Source organism: Pleurodeles waltl, chromosome 4_2 (genome assembly GCF_031143425.1).
Source record: "Pleurodeles waltl isolate 20211129_DDA chromosome 4_2, aPleWal1.hap1.20221129, whole genome shotgun sequence".
Classification (NCBI taxonomy): Eukaryota; Metazoa; Chordata; class Amphibia; order Caudata; family Salamandridae; genus Pleurodeles; species Pleurodeles waltl.
Window position 1 is genome coordinate 517,268,566 of NC_090443.1, and position 22,947 is coordinate 517,291,512.

Here is a 22,947-nt window from a genome sequence, read left to right on the forward strand (position 1 = left end):
TTGTGGTCCCAATGAAACCACCAGTCTTGGTACAGTGAACAGCAATTTTGGAAAAACACCCTTCGTTTTAATGATCACACCCTGTTTGGTGAGATACCAAGACCTTCCTCTAGGAGTGGCTTGTTATAATTATAAAGTTTTGTTTTGACCTGTCAAAAGGGTTTATTTTGCCATGTCAAGTTGGCAGTTATCTGTGAAGATGTCATGACAGAAAATTATTTCTCAAAAATGTTTATTCATTCTCAACTTTAACTTTTTTTTAAACTAACCGAAATTTAAAGGACTTGACAAAGGAATAATTTTTCTGTTTCAAGCTTTTTTATTTTTTAATGTCCACCTTTAAAAAAAAGAAGAATATGCCAGAAACCTACCTTGAATTTAGAGGACCTTGACATAACTATATTGTCACAGCTTCAAGGCACAATACAGTGACTGCTAACCACTTGTTCATTTTTAGTTCTCGCCAGAGGCAGCGTGCATGTGCTGATTCTTGAAGATCTACTGTATCTTGGACCTAAAAAGGGCTTATAGTTCACTTAATTACCACTGGTTGGCATCTTGATCATTCTCACTTCTTTCGTCTTCATTTGTCAGCAGCAGCTGGGCTGGTTTCATTTTGCAGCCAGTCTCACCCAAGACTCGGGGTTTCCCTTATTTAGATTCCACACAGCAGACAGCAGCTACAAGCTAGTACATATCACAATCACTTAATTTCACCCCACTGATATCCCACTCACTTTTAGTCATCTTGTACACCAGTGAGGTTACCGTTCAGCATGCTAAAACAAGTTGGCAAAGTCAATAGCTCTGCATAGGTGAGACTTATTAGCCTTGCCAATGCTTATTCTACTCAGTGGCTTTCACTGGGCTTGTATAAAGATATTTATCTTTATAGAACAGATTTCAGGATCCCACACCTAAGTGGAACAATCCTAGGTGTTCTATTTAGAAATGTAACTAAAATCTCATACCTGAAAAACTATCTGGTCAGTCTACAACACAACACTGCGTTAAAACACTTGCTGACAAACATGAGTATCATTGCTTTTAGGCATTTATTTTATCATTTTTAAGGCATTCATTTTATAAAATCCTTTTAGTGTGCAAATAGGGGACATCTTATTCAAGATAATTTTGCAGGTTCTTTGGAAAACATGGAAAAGGAAAATATCCTTCAACACTGGACATTCAAAAACAAGCTACCTGCTTAACTACTTGTTTTCACTTACACTTTGGATGAAATTGATCGATCCAGTGTGCGGAGAGCAGATTTGAGACATTGGGGCAAAGAAGATTTCAGGTCATCCTTGATCAGAATTTGCGAACAAAATTCCTAACTAGCTGCATTATCTGGGAGGGTGCACAACAATTCATACTTCCCACTTAGTCCTGCAATTTCATTTCTCAACACCCAGAATGTAGGAAGAAATGGGGAAAATAAATCCACATACTCTGAGGTCGTAAGCTTGGGCCAGTAGCATCCTCAGTGGTGTCTTTTTCTTTCGTTTGGTCCCCAGCTGCCTGCAGACTAGGAAACTCTTGCTGGAAGTACCTATTCAGTTGTACTCCTTAAATAGACAAAATACAACAAATTACATCAGTTCACCTAAAACATTACTGTAAAATGGTCTAAAACCAGGGGGGGATTTAAAAAAAAAATAGAATAATTCATCCTATTTTTACAACAATCACAATACTGACATGAAACTGACATTTGGGCCAACCCTTTAGGACACTGAACACATTCAGGGTTTGCAATAACTTATAACTTGAAAGAAAAACATTACTTAACAGTAGCAACATACTTGCACACTACCTAAACATTTATGACCTCATTAAATACCTTATTTTTACGGTATTTAAAGAAATACTCTTCAAACTTTGATACCACCACACCTCCCAAAATATTCTCCTAGAACGACAAAAGTAAATTCTCACAACTTTAGAAGTCGTGCAGCTCTGAATATATTTAATAAAACAAATATTGTAGTTAAGCCCAATATTCCCTTTTTGAAATATGATCAACATTCAATTGGCAGCTAGGTCTCCCTAATAGCATAACAATATCCATAGTGTGGCAATTCACCGGCTACAGACGGGTGGAGGGTGTTGAATGGACCTCGAATAATTGAGCTGCAAACTTCTGTTATAGTGAGACCATTCTAGAAATGCAATCTCTGTGAACTGCAGTAGTGTGCATAAAAGACCAACATGCGCTGCCCTAGTGACCTCTTGCCTTGCCTAAACGTTTAGTAAGTAATGACTACCATGCTGCTGTCCAGCATGTTCTGACAAATAACGTTTCCTAAATAAAATCCAGTGAAGCAACTGTGTTAACTTGTAGACTATACAATAGCAATGAGACCGTTCAGATAATGTGTAGCATAACTGACTTCAACAAACAAATATTGTAATAGCTCATATTAGTCATGGACTACCCAAATAATCGCAAGCTTAGGAAACAAGGAATTGATGGAGTTTTTTGGAGGCTTAATCTTGCTATGTACCACATTTAAAAACTGATTATAAAAGCAAGCAATGCCCAGTCTCTCCATGGGGGAATATGCTGGAAAGCCTGCAAAGACGGACTAATTATTTGGCAATTAAGCATATGGATGTGCTGTCCAGCATCGGTCTGTACCCAAATTCCTTTGACTGTCGAAGAATTGAGCATCCCGTCCAGTTTGCGTTTTTATCAGTCAAAAGAACGAGTTACTTACCTTCGGTAACGACTTTTCTGGTGGATACATTAGCTACCTGTGGATTCCTCACCTGATGAATACTCCCATGGCGCCAGCATTCGACGGAAATCTTCTTACTAGTCTCTGCACGTCGACGAGGACGTCACTCCAGCCCACGCGACGCCGTCTGACGTCATACAGGCAATAATAGGTCCTCGCCGACGTGCCGATGACAGTACCAACATTTTTTTACGTGCATGAGAATAATAATAACCCAATGTAATGAAAGAGCAAAGCAACATCTCGTAATATTGTAAATCACACAACATTGCAATAAAATAGCTGTAGATTTAATATAACTTTTTTTTTTTTTTTAAACAAATAAATATATTTATACATACGAATCATCTATATACACAATATATATATAGATTTATATATAAATATATACATATATACAAATATCATATATGCAAAATGTATTGCCACTTTGAAGACCAAAAGGAGCACACTCAAGGATTGCTTGGAGAGACCAAAAAGGCAACGGGGAGGCGGGTGGGACCGTGAGGAATCCACAGGTAGCTAATGTATCCACCAGAAAAGTCGTTACCGAAGGTAAGTAACTCGTTCTTCTGATGGATACAACTACCTGTGGATTCCTCACCTGATGAATAGAGTCCCAAAGCAGTACCACGCCCGGCGGTGGGTGCCTAAATGGTCAAACCAAGAAATCCTGCAGCACTGACCGTGCAAAATGACCGTCCCTTCTGACCTCAGAGTCCAAACAGTAATGTTTCACAAAAGTGTGAAGGGACGACCAAGTTGCGGCCTTGCAGATGTCGACCACAGGAACACCCCTGGCCAAGGCCGAAGAGGCCGACTTAGCTCTGGTGGAGTGAGCTCTAATGCCCTCAGGCGGATCCTTCTTTGGCAAAGAGTAACAGATTTTAATGCAAAGAACAACCCACCTGGAGAGTGTTCTCTTGTGGACTGCCTTTCCTCTCCTCTTGCCCACGTATCCGACAAACAGCTGATCCTCCAGCCTTTTTTGGGTCCAGGCGATGTAGTCTTTCTTCCTCCTTTGAAGGATGAGGCGGAGGATAAAACGTGGACAAAGTGATTGTCTGAGCCAAATGGAAGGGTGAAACAACCTTCGGAAGGAAAGCAGCCTTGGTCCTCAACACCACCTTATCCCCATAAAACGTTATATAAGGGGGTTTAACCGATAAGGCCTGCAACTCACTCACTCTCCTTGCAGATGTTATAGCTACCAGGAATACTGTTTTAATAACCAAATACCTTAAGGGGCAAGAATGCATAGGCTCAAAAGGGGACCCCATAAGGAAAGTCAGGACCAAGGACAAATCCCATTGAGGCATAACGAATGGTTTTGGAGGATATTGATTCAGAAGACCTTTCAAGAATCTGAGAACAATAGGGGATTTAAATAACGATGGTTGGTCTGGAAGACAAATGAAGGCTGACAAGGCCGACAAATAACCCTTAATGGTAGCCACTGCACAACCTTTCTGCGCTAGAGACAGTGCAAAAGACAAAACATGTGACAGATGAGCATGTAAGGGATCAATCTGTCTCTCTCCACACCACATAACAAATTTAGACCACCTATTAGCGTAGATAGATTTAGTGGAGTGTCGCCTGGCCGCTAAGATAACATCCACTACATCAGGCGGGAGAGAGAAGGAACTCAGGTTGCCCCGTTCAATCTTCAAGCATGTAGGTGCAGACTCTGGAGGTTGGGGTGTAAAACCTGCCCCTGCGACTGCGAGAGGAGGTCTGCCCTGAGAGGGAGACGGAGCGGAGGGCACAGTGAGAGTTGGAGAAGGTCGGAGTACCATACCCTCCTTGGCCAATCCGGAGCTATTAAGATGACTTGGGCCCGGTCTTGCCGAATTTTCCTCAACACTCGAGGAATCAAGGGTATGGGGGGGAAACGCGTAAAGCAACTGGTCGCACCAGGTTATCTGAAACGCGTCCCCCAACGCTCCCTGCATCGGATACTGGAGGCTGCAGAATAACGGGCAATGCGCGTTCTCCCGAGTGGCAAACAGATCTATCCGAGGAAACCCCCACATCTGGAAGATTAAACAGACTTGATCTGGATGGAGACGCCACTCGTGGTCTGCCGAGAATTGGCGACTGAGACTGTCCGCACGTACATTCAAGACCCCGGCCAGATGATTTGCCACCAAGCAAATCTGATGGTCCTTTGCCCAGGACCATAGCCGAAGAGCTTCTCTGCAGAGAAGGTACGACCCTACTCCTCCCTGTTTGTTTATGTACCACATCGTGGTAGTATTGTCCGTCAGGACCTGTACCGACTGACCACGAAGGGATGGGAGGAAGGCCTTGAGAGCCAGACGTACAGCCCGTAACTCCAACAGATTGATATGAAACACCTGTTCCTCTGGAGACCAAAGCCCTTTGATCTCCAGATCCCCCAGATGAGCTCCCCATCCTAGGGTGGAAGCATCCGTTATGACCGTGGCCACTGGTGGCGACTGCGCGAACGGCTTTCCCTGTGAAAGATTGTTGCCCGCAATCCACCACTTCAATTCCACAGCAGCATCTCTGGAGATCTTGACAGTACCTTCTAAATCTCCTTTGTGTTGAGACCACTGCCTTCGGAGGCACCACTGAAGAGCCCTCATGTGCCAGCGAGCATGCGTGACCAACAGAATGCAGGAGGCAAAAAGACCGAGCAGACGAAGGACCTTGAGGACTGGAACTACCGCTCCATTTCGAAACATTGGAACCAATTCCTGAATATCTTGAATCCGCTGAGGCGGAGGAAAGGCTCGACTCAATGTTGTATCCAGTACTGCCCCTATGAACAGGAGGCGCTGAGAGGGCTCCAGGTGAGATTTGGGCACGTTCACCGAAAAGCCCAGGTCGAACAACAACTGGGTTGTTGACTGCAGATGATGCGACACAAGCTCCGGGGACTTGGCTTTGATCAACCAGTCGTCCAAGTAAGGGAATACTGCTATCCCCTTTCTTCTGAGCTCCGCCGCAACCACTGACATCACCTTTGTGAAGACTCGAGGTGCTGAAGTAAGACCAAACGGGAGGACCGCAAACTGATAGTGCTGCGACCCTACCACAAACCGGAGATACTTCCTGTGCGACTTGAGTATCGGGATATGAAAGTAAGCATCCTGCAAGTCGACCGACACCATCCAATCTTCCTTGTTCAACGCCAAAAGCACCTGTGCTAGGGTCAGCATCTTGAACTTTTCCTGTTTGAGGAACCAATTCAAGATCCTCAGATCCAGGATTGGTCTCAACTGACCATCCTTTTTGGGAATCAGGAAGTATCTTGAGTAACAACCTCGACCCTTTTCCTGCTCTGGGACCAACTCTACCGCGCCCTTTGAAAGGAGGACTTGAACCTCCTGTTCTAGCAACAGGAGGTGTTCTTCTGAACAATAAGATGGGCGGGGCGGGATGAGGGGCGGGAACTCCCGAAAGGGAAGGGCGTAGCCTTGCCCCACAATGCCGAGAACCCAAGTGTCCGTGGTGATAGACTTCCACTTGTGGAGAAAATGCTGTAATCTTCCCCCTACAGGAGAGGAGTGAGTGGGAAACGGTGGAAGCCTAAGGCTGCTTCCCCTGCTGCACCCCTCCAGAGGACGAGGAAGAGGCAGAGTGCTGTTGAGAGGCTCCTCTGGTACGGGCCCCACCCCTCCCCCTCCCTCTAAATGACCTATAGGGGAGGGAAGAGGCGGGTTGCTGGAACCTCCCCCGAAAGGAAGAGGAAGAAGAACCACGCCCAAATCCCCGAAACCTCCTGAAAAATCTAGAAGAGGCAGAGGAAGAAGGAGCTTGCAGTCCTAACGATTTGGCTGTGGCTCTGCTCTCCTTAAATCGTTCCAAGGCCGAATCTGCCTTGGCTCCAAACCGTCTGTCCCCATCAAACGGGAGGTCCAGCAGGGTCGACTGCACATCCGCCGAAAACCCTGAGTTTCGGAGCCAGGCCTGTCTTCTTGCCACCACAGCCGTGCCCATCGCCCTGGCCACTGAGTCGGTCGTGTCCAGCCCAGACTGGATAATCTGGGTCGCGGCAGCCTGGGCGTCCGAGACCACATCCAAGAGACCCTGGGGGAGCTCCGTAAATGAAGACGAAATATCCATCAGAGCATGGATGTACCTCCCCAGAATGCACGTTGCGTTGGTGGCCTTCAACGCCAAACTGCATGACGAAAATATTTTCTTGGACTGCGCATCCAGTTTCTTGGAGTCTCTGTCTCCAGGCACCGTCAGGAAGGAACCAGGCGCTGACTTTGAGGAACAGGAGGCTTGCACCACCAAGCTCTCCGGCGTAGGGTGTCTAGAGAGAAAGCCAGGGTCAGATGGTGCAGCTCGATACCTCCTGGCCACAGCCCTATGAACGGCCGAGGAAGACACCGGCTTCTTCCACACCTCCAACACCGGATCCAGCAAAGCCTCATTAAATGGCAAGAGAGGCTCAGCTGCAGCAGAGGCCGGATGCAATACCTCTGTCAGCAAATTCTGCTTCGCCTCTGCCACCGGCAAAGGCAGGTCCAAAAAGCTCGCTGCCTTCCTCACCACAGCATGAAAGGAAGCAGCCTCCTCCGTATATTCCCCTGGAGATGAAAGGTCCCACTCAGGGGAAGTGTCCAGCCCACTGGCTGTATCCAGACCATGCAGTCCTTCTCCAGAGTCCTCAATCTCTCCCTCCTCTAGGACTCGCTGGTACTCCTGCTCTTCTAAAAGACGGAGAGCACGCCTCCTCGAATGAAGTCTCTCCTCGATACGCGGAGTCGACATGGCCTCCGCCGACGTCGAAGAACGGCGCCGATCGCCAGAAGCATCTGACGCCGCGTCCGGCGCCACAGGCAGCTTCGGCGCCGAGGCAGGAGCCGGAGGACGAGGACTTGGAGCCGATGGACCAACCGGAGTCACAGGGCAAAATCCTGACTTCGACGGAAGGGCAACCTCCGGGGCCGAAACATCCGAAGCCACCGGAGCGGCCACCGGCACCGGCACCGGCGCCGAGCCCACATTCCCAAAAGGGAGAAAGGGCATAAAGGGTGCCGGCCGAAGAGGCGCAGGATCACCCAACGAAAAGGCCAAGGGCCCCGAAGGACCAGCCGGAGCAGCTCCTGGAGCCATCTGCTGAAAGAAGGTATACATCGCATTAAGAAACGCGGTACTATCGGCTCCAGGAGTGGGAAAAGCCGGATACTGGGGTGCCTGGATCGAGGGCGACCCCGACCTCGACGTCTGCGACGCCAGAGAAAACACAAGAGGCTGCACCACCTCAATCACTGACGCCTGACCAGGCGAAGTCGGTGACGCCGGAGAGGGCAACGGCGTCGATGGATGCGGCGTGACCGTGGGGCTGACCTCCCAAGTCCTCCGACGCCGAGCCAAAGGTGACCTCGAACGAGACTCCTTGCTGGAATGACGTCGTGAGTCTCTACGGCGCCGGGAGTCTCGATGACGCCGGTGAGACCTTGGCGAAGAAGACTTCTTATGATGTTTCTCCTTCTTCTTTGACTTTGCCATAAATAACTTGGCTTCACGCTCTTTGAGGGCCTTCGGATTCATGTGTTGACATGAATCGCAAGTCGAGACGTCGTGGTCGGAGCTCAAACACCATAGACAGTCGGAGTGAGGATCTGTAACTGACATCTTGCCCCCACACTCTCGACAGGGCTTGAAACCCGACTTCCTCTGAGACATTATTACCGCAGAGAAGACTACGCAGCAGACAATACACTGTAACCACGAAGGTAACAGTAGCTCCCTCGAAGATAACCGTTTCGAATGCACGGAAAAAAGGGAACTGTCATCGGCACGTCGGCGAGGACCTATTGCCTGTATGACGTCAGACGGCGTCACGTGGGCTGGAGTGACGTCCTCGTCGACGTGCAGAGACTAGTAAGAAGATTTCCGTCGAATGCTGGCGCCATGGGAGTATTCATCAGGTGAGGAATCCACAGGTAGTTGTATCCATCAGAATGGTCAGAGTCTGCAAAATGTCTGCATGCAGACATTTTGTGGTGTTCACCAGTATGCAGCACACTAAAGACTCATTTCGGCATTTCCGATCCAGATTAAACATTTTGTGCCTTCAACCACAATCGTAACACTATTGTTATTCCTGTCTATCAGGAACACCTCTGGCCAAACCGCAAACTATACTTGCATGCACATCAACATAAAGACACCAAAGGCCAGGGGAGCACTTCTGGATTTCACAGAACGTTGCGTGGTAGTATTTTAGCTGTTTTCAGTACCCCCCCCCCCCCCCCCAACTATAGCTGTTGCTCATTTTTTGTATTCAAATATTGGATGCGGTCTTCAATGTTCTCCCTTTTACAATGAGCATTGCAAATAAGGACTAGGGAGTTCCTAAATGTTCAGCAGACAGACCTCAATTTTATTGCAAATCTATTCTATTATTCTCACAATCAGGTAAAAGCTACTTACTGGATGTCAAGTTCAACGCAAGAAAGAACTAAATATTATATGCATGATTTTGAGGAGGAGGCAGTAACTTAAGCACTGCCCTGGGAGTGACTACTTGTGCAGTCATTGGCATTCAATCTGCTAGTAAAATACAGCTAGGAATACAGATAAATAGTGCCATTTGTGTCATGAGGGCTTTAATGTTACAATTATCAAGATTCTTCTGCTTCAAGTTAGACCCCAAAAAAGAGCAGAAAAAACAGTTTTTGCTTCGAAATTTGCTTGAGGATGGAAGCATTTCAGCACTTTTTGCATCAGGCTCAAGTTCGGGAAGGGAGTCAAGGCAGCATGGATTTTTCAAATCAAGCTCAATCAACCTTGTGGATATTTATCTGGAATGTCTAATAATTGCCACCACGCTCTTTACTACATGTCAGTGCCAAAATGTAGGAAGTTGGCTCTGTATATACTATTTCAAACTAAGAAATAGTGTGCACAGAGTCCACCTTAGGGCAGCCACCGCCTGGGTTAGGCAGAGGGTCGCTCCTGCACTGGAGTTAGGTTCCTTCAGGTCCTGGGGGCTGCGGATGCAGTGTTGGTTCCAGGCGTCGGGTCCCTCGTTACAGGCAGTTGCGGTCAGGGGGAGCCTCTGGATTTCCTCTGCAGGTGTCGCTGTGGGGGTTCAGGGGGGGTCGTCTCTGGCTACTCACGGGCTCGCAGTCGCCGGTGAGTCCTCCCTGTAGTGTTGGTTTTCCGCAGGTTGAGCCGGGGGCGTCAGGTGCAGTGAAAAGTCTCACGCTTCCGGCGGGAAACGGGAAGTCTTTAAAGTAGTTTCTTTGTTGCAAGAAAGTTGTAGATTGTTGAACAGGGCCGCTGTTCACTGGAGTTTCTTGGTCCTTGGTTGCAGGGCAGTCCTCTGAGGCTTCAGAGGTCGCTGGTCCCTGTTGGATGCGTCGCTGTTGCATTTTTCTTCGAAGTTGGGAGACAGGCCAGTAGGGCTGGGGCCAAAGCGGTTGTCGTCTCCGTCTTCACTGCAGGGCTTCAGGTCAGCAGTCCTTGTTAAGGTTGCAGGAATCTAGTTTCCTGGGATCTTGGGTGCCCCTAAATACTGAATTTAGGTGTGTGTTTAGGTCTGGGAGGGCAGTAGCCAATGGCTACTGTCCTTGAGGGTGGCTACACCCTCTTTGTGCCTCCTCCCTGTGGGGAGGGGGCACATCCCTAATCCTATTGGGGGAATCCTCCAAAACCAAGCTGGAGGATTTCTAAAGGCAGGGGTCACCTCAGCTCAGGACACCTTAGGGGCTGTCCTGACTGGTGGGTGGTGACTCCTTGTTTTTCTCATTATCTCCCCTGGACTTGCCACCAAACGTGGGGGTTGTGTCCAGGGGGCGGGCATCTCCACTAGCTGGAGTGCCATGGGGCATTGTAACACTAAGCCGGAGCCTTTGAGGCTCACTGCTAGGTGTTATTTCCTGCAGGGGGGAGAGGTGTGAAGCACCTCCACCCAGAGCAGGCTTTTGTTTCTGTCCTCTGAGAGCACAAAGGCTCTCACCCCAGGGGGTCAGAAACTCGTCTCTCAGCAGCAGGCTGGCACAGACCAGTAAGTAATGCACTGAAGGATTGGGTAAAATAAAATACAGGGGGCATCTCTAAGATGCCTTCTGTGTGCATTTTTCTTTATAAATCCAACACTGGCATCAGTGTGGGTTTATTATCCTGAGAAGTTTGATACCAAACTTCCCAGTATTCAGTGTAGCCATTATCGAGCTGTTGAGTTCGTTTTTGACAAACGAAAAGACCATATACTTAATATAGCCACACTGTACTCACAATGTGTAAGAATGGACTAAGACATTGTACGGGCATATTGCTCATGCAGCTATGCTCTCACCTGTGGTATAGTGCACTCTGCCTTAAGGCTGGAAGGCCTGCTGGAGGGGTTACTTACCTATGCCACAGGCAGCATTTTGTGTGCATGGCATCCTGAGGGGGATGCCATGTCGACTTTGCCTTTTTCTCCCCACCAACACACACAATCTGCGATGGCAGTGTGCATGTGTTAGGTGAGGGGTCCCGTAGGGTGGCACAACATATGCTGCAGCCCTTAGCGACCTTCCCTGGTCACAGGGCCCTTGGTAGCACTGGTACCTTTTACAAGGGACTTATCTGTGTGCCAAGGGTGTGCCAATTGGGGAAACAATGGCACATTTTAAGTGAAAGAACACTGGTGCTGGGGCATCGTTAGCAGGGTCCCAGCACACTTCTCAGTCAAGTCAGCATCAGTATCAGGCAAAAGGTGGGGCGTAACTGCAACAGGGAGCCATTTCCTTACACAAACATACATCTCAACTGTCAATGTGTAAGACAGAAGTAGCCTTGATGGCCTGATTGTTCTGGACACAGAATGAGTAGCCTGGGTAAAATAAGTGAAAACCTATTTCAGTTGGTTCAAAACATGGATCCATTTATGGATAACCACCAGAATATAAAACCTATTGTGACTGCTACCTCCGCCTGCCCCTAGCCTGAGGTAATGTCATTAGTGCAAAAGCATAGGTACGGTGAACTATGCTTCAAAAGGGAGGACACTCTCGAATTGGACAGATGAACGAGTTACTTACCTTCGGTAACAACTTTTCTGGTGGATACATTAGCTACCTGTGGATTCCTCACCTAATGAATACTCCCATTGCGCCAGCACTCGACGGAAATCTTCTTCCTAGCTTCTGCACGCCGACAAGGACGTCACAGTTGCCCACGCGACGCCGTCTGACGTCATACAGGCAATAAGAGGTCCTCGCCGACGTCAGTATCAACATTTTTTACGTGCCTGAGAATAATAGGCCATTGAGATGAAAGAACAATAGTAATATTTAATGATATTCCAAACAAACACATCATTCTGAGAATTCAACCTACCATTATTATTATTTTTTTTACAAGTAAATAAATATATGAACTATATATATACACACATATAATCATATATACATAATATATACCAATCCTCAAAACCAAGAGGAGCACACTCAAGAATTACTTGGTTAGACCAAACAGGCAATGGGGAGGCGGGTGGGACCGTGAGGAATCCACAGGTAGCTAATGTATCCACCAGAAAAGTCGTTACCGAAGGTAAGTAACTCGTTCTTCTGATGGATACAACTACCTGTGGATTCCTCACCTAATGAATAGAGTCCCAAAGCAGTACCGCACTCGGTGGGGGGGTGCCTGAATGGTCAAACCAAGAAATCCTGCAGCACTGACCGTGCAAAATGGCCGTCCCTTCTGACCTCAGAGTCCAAGCAGTAATGCTTCGCAAAAGTGTGAAGGGACGACCAAGTTGCGGCCTTGCAGATGTCGACCACAGGAACACCCCTAGCCAAGGCCGAGGAGGCCGACTTAGCTCTGGTGGAATGAGCTCTTATACCATCAGGGGGATCCTTCTTTGCTAAAGAGTAACACATTTTAATGCAAAGAACAACCCACCTGGAGAGTGTTCTCTTGTGGACTGCCTTTCCTCTCCTCTTTCCCACGTATGCGATAAAAAGCTGAGCCTCCAGCCTGAAATCCTTTGCCCTGTCTATATAAAAGCTTAACGCCCTCTTTGGGTCCAAGCGGTGTAGTCTCTCTTCTTCCTTTGACGGATGAGGTGGAGGAAAAAACGTGGATAGAGTAATTTTCTGGGCCAAATGAAAGGAAAGCAGCCTTGGTCCTCAACACCACCTTATCCCCATAAAAAGATGTATAAGGGGGTTTTACCGATAGAGCCTGCAACTCACTCACTCTCCTTGCAGATGTAATAGCAACCAGGAAAGCTGTTTTAAGAACTAACATTCTTATGGGGCAAGAATGCATAGGCTCAAAAGGGGACCCCATAAGGAAAGTTAGAACCAAGGACAAATCCCATTAAGGCATAACGAAAGGATTTGGAGGAAATTTATTCATAAAGCCCTTCAAGAATCTAAGTACTATTGGCGACTTTAAATAAAGAAGGCTGGTCTGGAAGACAAATAAAGGCCGACAAGGCAGACAAGTAACCCTTAACAGTAGCCACTGCACAACCCCTCTGTGCTAAAGACAAAGCAGAAGATAAAACATCCGACAAATGAGCACGTAAGGGATCAATCTGCCTCTCTCCACACTATACCACAAATTTAGACCACCTATTAGAGTAGATAGATTTAGTGGAGTGTCGCCTGGCCGATAAGGTAACATCCACTACCTCAGACGGGAGAGAAAAGGAACTCAGGTTGCCCCGTTCAATCTCCAGGCATGAAGGTGCAGGCTCTGGAGGTTGGGGTGTAAAACCTGCCCCTGCGACTGCGAGAGGAGGTCTGCCCTGAGAGGGAGACAGAGCGGAGGGCACAGTGAGAGTTGGAGAAGGTCAGAATACCACACCCTCCTTGGCCAATCCGGAGCAATTAAGATGACTTGGACCAGGTCTTGGCGTATTTTGCTAAATACTCGAAGAATCAAGGGTATGGGGGGGGGAACGCATAAAGCAACTGGTCGCACCAGGTCATCTGAAACGCGTCCCCCAACGCTCCTTGTACCGGATACTGGAGGCTGCAGAATAACGGGCAGTGCGAGTTCTTCCGGGTGGCAAACAGATCTATCCGAGGAAACCCCCACATCTGGAAGATTAGAAGGACTTGATCTGGATGGAGACGCCACTCGTGGTCGGCCGAGAAATGGCGACAGACTGTCTGCACGTACGTTCAAGACTCCGGCCAGATGATTTGCTACCAAGCAAATCTGATGGTCCTTTGCCCAGGACCATAGCCGAAGAGCTTCCCTGCAGAGAAGGTACGACCCTACCCCTCACCGTTTGTTTAAATACCACATCGCGGCAGTATTGTCCATCAGGACCTGAACCGACTGACCGCGAAGGGATGGGAGACAGGACTTGAGAGCCAGACGTACAGCCCGTAACTCCAACAGATTGATATGAAACATCTGTTCCACTGGAGACCAAAGCCCTTTGATCTCCAGGTCCCCCAGATGAGCTCCCCACCCTAGAGTGGAAGCATCCGTTATTACCGTGGTCACTGGGGGAAGCTGCGTGAACGGCCTTCCTCGGGAAAGATTGTCGCCCGCAATCCACCACTTCAAATCCGTGGCAGCATCTCTGGAGATCTTTACCGAACCTTCGAGATCCCCTTTGTGTTGAGACCACTGCCTCCGGAGACACCACTGAAGAGCCCTCATGTGCCAGCGAGCATGCGTGACCAACAGTATGCAGGAGGCAAACAGACCGAGCAGACGTAGGACCTTGAGGACTGGAATGACCGCTCCACTTTGAAACATTGGAACCAACGCCTGAATGTCTTGAATCCGCTGAGGCAGAGGAAAGGCTCGATTCAATGTTGTATCCAGTACTGCCCCTATGTACAGGAGGCGCTGAGAGGGCTCTAGGTGAGATTTGGGCACGTTCACCGAAAAGCCCAGGTCGAACAACAACTGGGTTGTCGACTGCAGATGATGCAACACGAGCTCCGGGGACTTGGCTTTGATCAACCAGTCGTCCAGGTAAGGGAATACTGCTATCCCCTTTCTTCTGAGCTCTGCCGCAACCACCGACATCACCTTCGTGAAGACTCGAGGTGCTGAAGCAAGACCAAACGGGAGGACCGCAAACTGATAGTGCTGCGACCCCACCACAAACCGGAGATACTTCCTGTGCGACTTGAGTATCGGGATATGAAAGTAAGCTTCCTGCAAGTCGACAGACACCATCCAATCTCCATTGTTCAACGCCAAAAGCACCTGAGCTAGGGTCAGCATCTTGAACTTTTCCTGTTTGAGGAACCAATTCAAGATCCTCAGGTCCAGGATTGGTCTCAACCGACCATCCTCCTTTGGAGTCAGGAAGTACCTTGAGTAACAACCTTGACCCCTTTCCTGCTCTGGAACTAACTCCACCACGCCCTTTGAAAGGAGGACTTGAACCTACTGTTCTAACAACAGGACAACAGGAGGTGTTCTTCTGAACAATAAGATGGGCGGGGCGGGATGGGGGGGCGGAAACTCCCGAAAGGGAAGGGTGTAGCCTTTTCTCACAATGCTGGTAATCCAGGAGTCTGATGTGATGACCTCCCACGTGGAGAAAATTCAGTAACCTCCCCCCTACAGGAGAGGAGTGAGTGGGAATTGGTGGAAGCCTAAGGCTGCTTCCCCTGCTGCACCCTTCCAGAGGAAGAGGCAGAGTGCTGCTGAGAGGCTCCCCTGGTACGGACCCTACCCCTCCCTCTAAAAGATCTATAGGAGAGAGCAGAGGTAGGCTGCTGGAATTTACCTCAAAAGGAAGAGGAGGAGGAGCCACGACTAAATCCTCGAAACCTCCTAAAAAATCTGGAGGAGGCAGAAGTAGCTTGCAAGCCCAGCGACTTGGCCGTGGCCCTGCTCTCCTTGAACCTCTCTAAGGCCGAATCCGCCTTGGCACCAAAGAGCTTGTCCCCATCAAAAGGAAGGTCCAGTAGGGTTGACTGTACATCCAAGGAAAATCCTGAGTTACGAAGCCAAGCCTGCCTCCTCGTAACTACAGCAGTGCCCATTGCTCTAGCCACAGAGTCAGTTGCATTCAACCCAGATTGGATAACCTGAGTTGCAGCTGCCTGAGCGTCCGATACCAGATTCAATAGCCCCCGAGGGACCTCCGTATGCGTAGATGCAATTTCGTCCATCAGAGCATAAATGTACCTTCCTAAAATACATGTAGCATTGGTGGACTTTAATACCATACTACATGACGAGAACACCTTTTTGGATGCCATGTCCATCTTCTTGGAGTCTCTATCCGAGGGCACAGTTGGAAAAGAGCCAGGAGCAGACCTTGCCGAGCAGGAAGCCTGGACCACCAAGCTTTCAGGTGTTGGATGTCTGGTAAGAAAACCAGGGTCAGCCGGTGCAGCCCGATACCTCCTAGCCACAGATCTATTGACAGCTGAAGACGACACTGGCTTCTTCCAGACTTCCAAAACAGGTTCCAGCAGCGCCTCATTGAACGGCAAAAGTGGTTCTGCCGATGTAGAGGCCGGGTGCAACACCCCTGTCCACAAATTCTGCTTGGCTTCGGTCACCGGCAAGGGAAGATCCAAGAAGTTAGCTGCCTTCCTGATAACAGCATGAAAAGTGGCCGCCTCTTCCGTATACTCCCCAGGAGATGACAAGTCCCACTCGGGGAAGTATCTAGGCCACTAGCAGTGTCCAGCCCATGGAGACCCTCATGAGAGTCCTCAATCTCTCCTTCCTCCAGGTTTTGTCTCTGGTACTCCTGTTCTTCAAGGAGGCGGAGAGCAAGCCTCCTCGAGTGCAGCCTCTCCTCAATCCTCGGCGTCGACATGGCATCAGCAGATGTCGAAGAACGGCGCCGATCTCCGGATCCGTCCGACGCCAGGTCTACAGACGCCACAGGTACCTTCGGCGCCGAACAAGGAGTCGGATGGAGAGAAGACTGGTTCGGAGTCGTAGGAGGTCTAGACGGCGCCACTGGTTGAAACATCGAAGCCGCCGGAGCTGAAGTTGAAGGAGTCGAAGCCTCAGGAGCCACCGGAGCCGATTCCGACGCCGAGCCCACGTTCCCCAGGGGGAGAAAGGGCATAAAAGGTGCCGGTCGAAGGGGAGCCGGAGCACCCATGTTGAAAGCCAAAGGGCCCGAAGGCCCAGCCGGTCCACCACCTGGAGCCATCTGCCGGAAGATGGAGAACATCGCATTTAAAAATGCGGTATTATCGGCTCCAGGGGCCAGGAAAGCCGGGTACTGGGGTGCCTGGTTCGAAGGCGACACCGACCTCGACGTCTGCAACGTCTGAGAAAACATTTGAGGCTGCGGAACCTCAAACACTGAAGGTGTTTGGCCCGATGACCCGGGCGAAGTCGGTGAGGCTGGAGAAGGCAACGGCATCGACGGATGGGGAGTGACAGTGGGACTGACCTCCCAAGTCTTCCGACGCCGAGTCGATGGTGACCACGACCGAGACCTCTCTTTACTCGACCGGCGCCGTGATTCTCGACGACGCCGGGAGTCCCGATGAGACTTCGGTGACGAGGATTTTCGATGGTGTCTCTTTTCCTTCTTTTTCGACTTCGCCAGAAAAAGCTTGGCCTCGCGCTCTTTCAGGGCCTTAGGATTCATATGCTGACAAGAATCACACTTGTCAACATCATGATCGGAACTAAGACACCACAAACAGTCAGAATGTGGGTCCGTTACCGACATTTTGCCCCCCACACTCACAACAGGGCTTGAATCCTGACTTTCTCTGCGACATTGTAATCTCAGAGAAAAAATTAGATCCAAAAAACACACTGTAACTGTCGAACAGCAACAGTAGCTCCCTCGAAGATAACCGTTTCGAATGGCACGGAAAAAGGGAACTGACGTCGGCACGTCAGCGAGGACCTCTTATTGCCTGTATGACGTCAGACGGCGTCGCGTGGGCAACTGTGACGTCGACGTGCAGAAGCTAGGAAGAAGATTTCTGTTGAGTGCTGGCGCAATGGGAGTATTCATTAGGTGAGGAATCCAGACCATAAATTTGAATTGGTAGCATGATTCTTCTAAGGTCCCCCAATACGGTTGGAGAAAACAACATGTAAACTGAATGAGACTCCAAAAATAATACATCTTATAGCTGAAAGGCATATGCTAAAAAAAATGGTGCACAATGACCACTAGTGGCAGGGAGTGCAAGATACATTTTGGAGTGGCACATGGGCAGATTTCTGTCATTCAAGGTGATTTATTTCTTCGAGGTAGTTTCTAAGTGTGGGAACATCCTAAAGGAAGTAATTATATTGGGTGAAAGAAAATATATTTTCTTTTTAGAATTTTAGATGATAAACATAGATTTTATGTTCTGGAAGCAAGAGTGCTACTAAGTTCCATACTCAGTGCTCCAAAGTACAAGCTATGTGCAAACAAAATGCTCTACAGTTAAGTAACCCTTACCATCTCCTTTCCCACCTGGCTTGGTACTGGCCCACGATTTAGGAACAGCAGGTACCTCTGGTGGAACAGGGAGGAGGGGTTTCGGTGGTGGTGGTGGTGGAGGTGAAGGTGGTGAAGGTGGTGCTTCAGTCAGTCTAGAAGAAAAGGGAAAAGTGAATCATGAACCGAATTCTGTGGATACCAGATACAAACTGGAGTTTGATTTCCCTGCTTTTAGTCAGTAAATGTCATCGACCAGAAATGTATACCAAAACTAGAACATGCTGAACACAGGCGCATTTCACAGGTTGCCGATACTTCAGAATACAATGACAACTCAGGAAGACGAAAACAGTACTGTACAAGATGCACACAAAATGACTGACTAGACTAGGTTCATCAAAGCTTTATGCCAGAAAGGTATTAAAATGATTACGGGGAACAAAATGAAGCCCAAACACAGGTTCTTGCATTCCCAGTTTTATTGCTTCAAAAGCAGTAGCATTTTTCACGCTGGGCAATCTAGGCCACCATTATCTGTTGATGCTTCAGTCAATGTAAGCCAACACCACCACATGATTTATTCCTTTAAACCAACCAATAGAATGGTCTCCCTTTCACATATATGTATACATTTAGGAAGTACAATAAACAGAATGTTTGTTATATACTTTCACTTGACCCTCTATTTTGGAAATCACTTTAGATACACAAGGGTGTCATTTTCCGAATCCTAGTCCCATATGGCCGTACCAGAACAATACAAGTTAAAACAAGCATTTGCAATGCAATTGGTCTTGCGTTTGTTAGAGCTATTAGCATTGCAAATTCCTAACTGGACTTTCTTGCCACCTAAATTGAAAATGAAAACTAAAACAGCTGACATAAGCGAGCCGAATCAAAGCGCCACAGCCACCATGAGCATGGGCGTGAAGGAGACACACAAAAGGAAAAAAGTTTGCTTGCAGTCAATCGTATCAGCAAACATGCAATTATCCATGTAACAGGGTCGGCATCCAAGGCGGTAGGTAAACTGCCACAAGGAAGGAAAAAAGTCAAGCATGTACCAATGATAAAGGATTTTTGAAATGCACACCCATGAACGAGCTATAGTGATGGGCGTGCGGTTGGCGTGGTTAAAAGCCCACAGATTACAACAGGTCAAAGCGCTCAGGCACTCAATCTAAAAAGGGGGAGTGCGGGGTGTGGGGGGGGGGGAGAGAATAAAAAAAAAAAAAATCGCAACTGTCAACTACTGTTTTATAAATATTCATTCAGAAAATCACCAGAAGGCTTGTGGCTTGTTTAAATGCATTACAGTTAAATCAGGCAAGGAAATAAAAGGTTTCACAGACTTTTTTTTTTTTTTTTTTTTTTGGAGGGGTGTGCAGAAGTACATTCTGAGATATGTACTTCCCTTGAAGTAATTCTAATTGCCTAGATTATCCTTAATTGCAAAGTACGTTCTGCTTGGTATTTTTTCTACGCATGCCATTTTAAGTTGTTACATGAAGACGAAATTCAGAGATTCCTATAGTAGGATGCTGGCTCTTTATGTGATATGTCAATAACTAGATTACACTGCGTAAAGAGTCCAAGAGTTCCCCAATAAGTGTACAGGGACTTGCAAAGCAATCCCAAAGTGCTCCATTTGAAGGTAGTGACATTGAGCAGCCTTAACAGAGTGGTGCAAGACATCCACAAATACACACAATGGTTAATAAATGAGACATAACTCAAAAAGGAGAACAACAACAATTTATAAAATTAGTAAGTATCTTTAATATGTTTAGGCATTACAGAAAAATAGTTGAGGTAAGCACGTTTTAAAACAAATTATTTTCAAAAGTGGACAGTGCAATTTCTGAATCCTGCAATGTTATCCTATGGGAGAAAGGTCAAGTTCTGCAAGCAGGTAGAACACTGTGACTTACAAGACCAATCCCCAAGAGTTAAGGTGAGTGGTGGGCAAGTTCCAAAACAGCACCAGCAGTACACCACCAGCGACACAAAGGTGGCCGGGTTCAAAACAGCATTGGGTGCCCAATTCATTTTAATGGAGATCGGTCACAGCGAAAAGAGGCTGCAGGCTCTGGCCACTAAACCAGCCAGGTTGAACCAACAGCGGGGCTTAGGCCTCATGATGCTCAAGCACAGGTAGGCACCTTTGGTCCTCTTCTCCAAGGCTAAGGGGCTACAGATGTAGGTGTCGGGTTTTTCCTTACCGGAGCAGTTGTGGTAGAGTGGGTGCTGCTTGCAGAGGCTGCAGGCATTGTCGGGCAGTCCAAGAGTGGTGGAACTATGATGGACTCAGACTCGACGACGGCTGGAAACCTTGGCAACAGTGGCCCACTTCAACTCTGGGCAGAGGCTGGAGAACTACAGTTAGTTAAGAAACTAATTTGCTTACTCCATTATTGGAACTTTCATAGATTCACATGCTTGAATCAGAGTAGCAAGCAGTAGTGAAGTAGATTGTATGATGAACACTTTATATCAATTGAAAGACGCAATTCGATCAACAGAAAACTTTAAATGATTATGGAAACAAGAGAATCATTACCCAGTGCTAAAAAACAACCAGCGTATTGTGAAGGAAAGATACCTTCATTTTCATATGATGGGATGATCATTATACTGGGTAGGAGGGAGAAAAGAAGAAGTACAGCTCACCATTAAGGGAACAGATGCTGCAGCACTGCCTGCCCCACAGCTACATCTCCTTGCAACAATTTTTCCAGGCAATAGTGCTTTGTGAAAGTGTGCTCACACCTCCAGGTGGACGCCCTGCAAATGTCCTGTATGGGCACACTAGCGGAGAGCGCAGGGGATACTGCGACAGCTCTAGTGGAGTTTGCATGCGATGTTCTGCGCATTCCTGCGGCTGTGTGACAAAAGTCAATAGAACTAGATATCCATCTAGAAATTGCTTGTTTAGAAATTGCTTGTTTAGAAATCACTTGCCCTTTCTTGGGGGCACTGAATGACACAAATAATTGGTTTATTTTTCTAAAACTTCTCGTACTGTCCAGACAGAATTGGACACTTTTTGACGTCCAAGTAATGCAGGATCTTTCCGCTGGCGTTGACTGATTTGGAAAATACAACTTTAGAATAACTGGCTGGTTGATATGAAAGTCAGAAAGCACTTTGGGCATATATTTTGGATTTGTTCGCAAAATTACTACATCGTCTTTAAACCGTAAAAGCTTGAATGTCGCTAACTCTTCTAGCTGAGGTCAGGGCAAGAAGTGCAACCTTCCATGACAAGAACTTCAAGTCTGCTCTGTGACTGGGCTCAAATGGATGTTTCATCAATTGAGACAAAACTATATTGAGCTGCCAGGATGGTGGTGGCGGTATGACCGGCGGGAAAGAACGAAAAAGTCCTTTAAGAAATTGCTTGACAATTCTTGCTGATCACAAGGATGTGAATTTCCTGATCACCTATAGCGTGAAATAGCAGCTAAGTGGACCCTAACTGAAGAATTTGTCAAACCTTGCCTGGCAAAAAGAAGGAGATAAGATAGCACTTGCTCTGGTGATGAGGAAAAAGGATGAAACTGAGCTTGTTTGCACCACAAGCAAAATCTTCTCCATTTAAGTCGATATGATTTATTGGTGATATCAGCTAACGCTCTGGCCAGAATGACTACAGTCGGGAGGAATGTTCACATTCTCAAATTCATGGTGTTCAGGAGCCAGGCAGTCAAATGAAGCGATGCTGGATCCGGGAGGAGAACCTGACCATTGTTCACTGTTAACAGGCAGGGTATCACTGTCAGAGGTATGCTGCACCTCTGACAGGAGAAGTAACTCCGTGAACCAATGCGGCCGAGGCCATGCTGGCACTACCAGAAGTATCCTGCAGTTCTCGTTCTTGATTTTGGGCAGGACTCTAGGGAGATAGTGGCAAAATTAGATAATTCTAATGCTCTATTTTGTGGTAGTGTGGTCGAGCAGTATTAAGAGTAGCATTAAGCATTTGTTGAACACACACAGGCAATAAATGAGGAACACACTCAAAGACTTACTCCACGCCAATAAGTTTTTATACAGAAAAATCTTTTCTTAATTTATTTTTAGAACCACAAGTTCAAGATTTGAAGTAAATACATAAAATGCAAGGTACTCCACATAGATAAGTCAGGAACTTTGAATTAGAGCAGTAACAAACAGTTTTAGTTAAAATGACAATAAGCTATTTTAAAAGTGGACACAGTGCAAACAAACAGTTCCTGGGGGAGGTAAGTAATGGTTAGTTTGTCAGGTAAGTAAGGCACTTACAAGTTCAAGTTCCCAGGCATAGGCAGCCAACCGTTGGGGGTTCAGGGCAACCCCAAAGTTACCACGCAAGCAACACAGGGCTGGTCAGATGCAGAGGTCAAAGGAGGACCCAAAACACATAGGCACCTATGAAGAACAGGGGTGCTCCGGTTCTAGTCTGCCAACAGGTAAGTACCTGCGTCTTCAGAGGGCAGACCAGGGGGGTTTTTGTAGAGCACTGGAGGGGGAGGGGGGGGGGGGGGGGGGGGTAGTGAGTGGGGAGGGCGAAAAGTAGGCACACAATACACACCCTCAGCGGCACAGGGGCGGACGGATTAAGTGTGCAAAGCAGGCATCTGCTTTGTATAGGTATCAATGGAGGGACCCGGGGTCACTCTAGCGGTGCAGGCAAGGCACAGGGAGGGCTTCTCGGGCCAGCCACCGACTGGGCTAGGCAGAGGGTCGCCTGACGGTCACTGTTGCACTGAAGTTCCGTTTCCTTCTGGTCCTGGGGTCTGCAGGTGCAGTGCTTGGTCCAGGCATCGGGTTCCTTTTTACAGGCAGTCGCTTTCAGGGGGAGCTTCTGGATTCTCTCTGCAGGAGTCGCTGTGG

The 22,947-nt window shown here is 47.7% G+C and overlaps 1 protein-coding gene across 3 annotated transcripts in view; it reads right to left on the reverse strand.

Annotated features, from left to right (window-relative positions):
• PRRC2C (proline rich coiled-coil 2C) overlaps positions 1-22,947 on the reverse strand; it is a 1,097,702-nt gene that overhangs the window by 1,017,676 nt on the left and 57,079 nt on the right. For 2 of the 3 annotated variants that reach the window (XM_069232017.1, XM_069232015.1), the window contains exons 4-5: positions 18,091-18,224; positions 1,452-1,568 (exon numbers count right to left, since the gene is read on the reverse strand). In XM_069232017.1, the coding sequence (XP_069088118.1) occupies positions 1,452-1,568; positions 18,091-18,224 (251 nt within the window). The remainder of the gene's footprint in view (positions 1-1,451; positions 1,569-18,090; positions 18,225-22,947) is intronic. The other variant, XM_069232016.1, reaches the window with a different exon arrangement.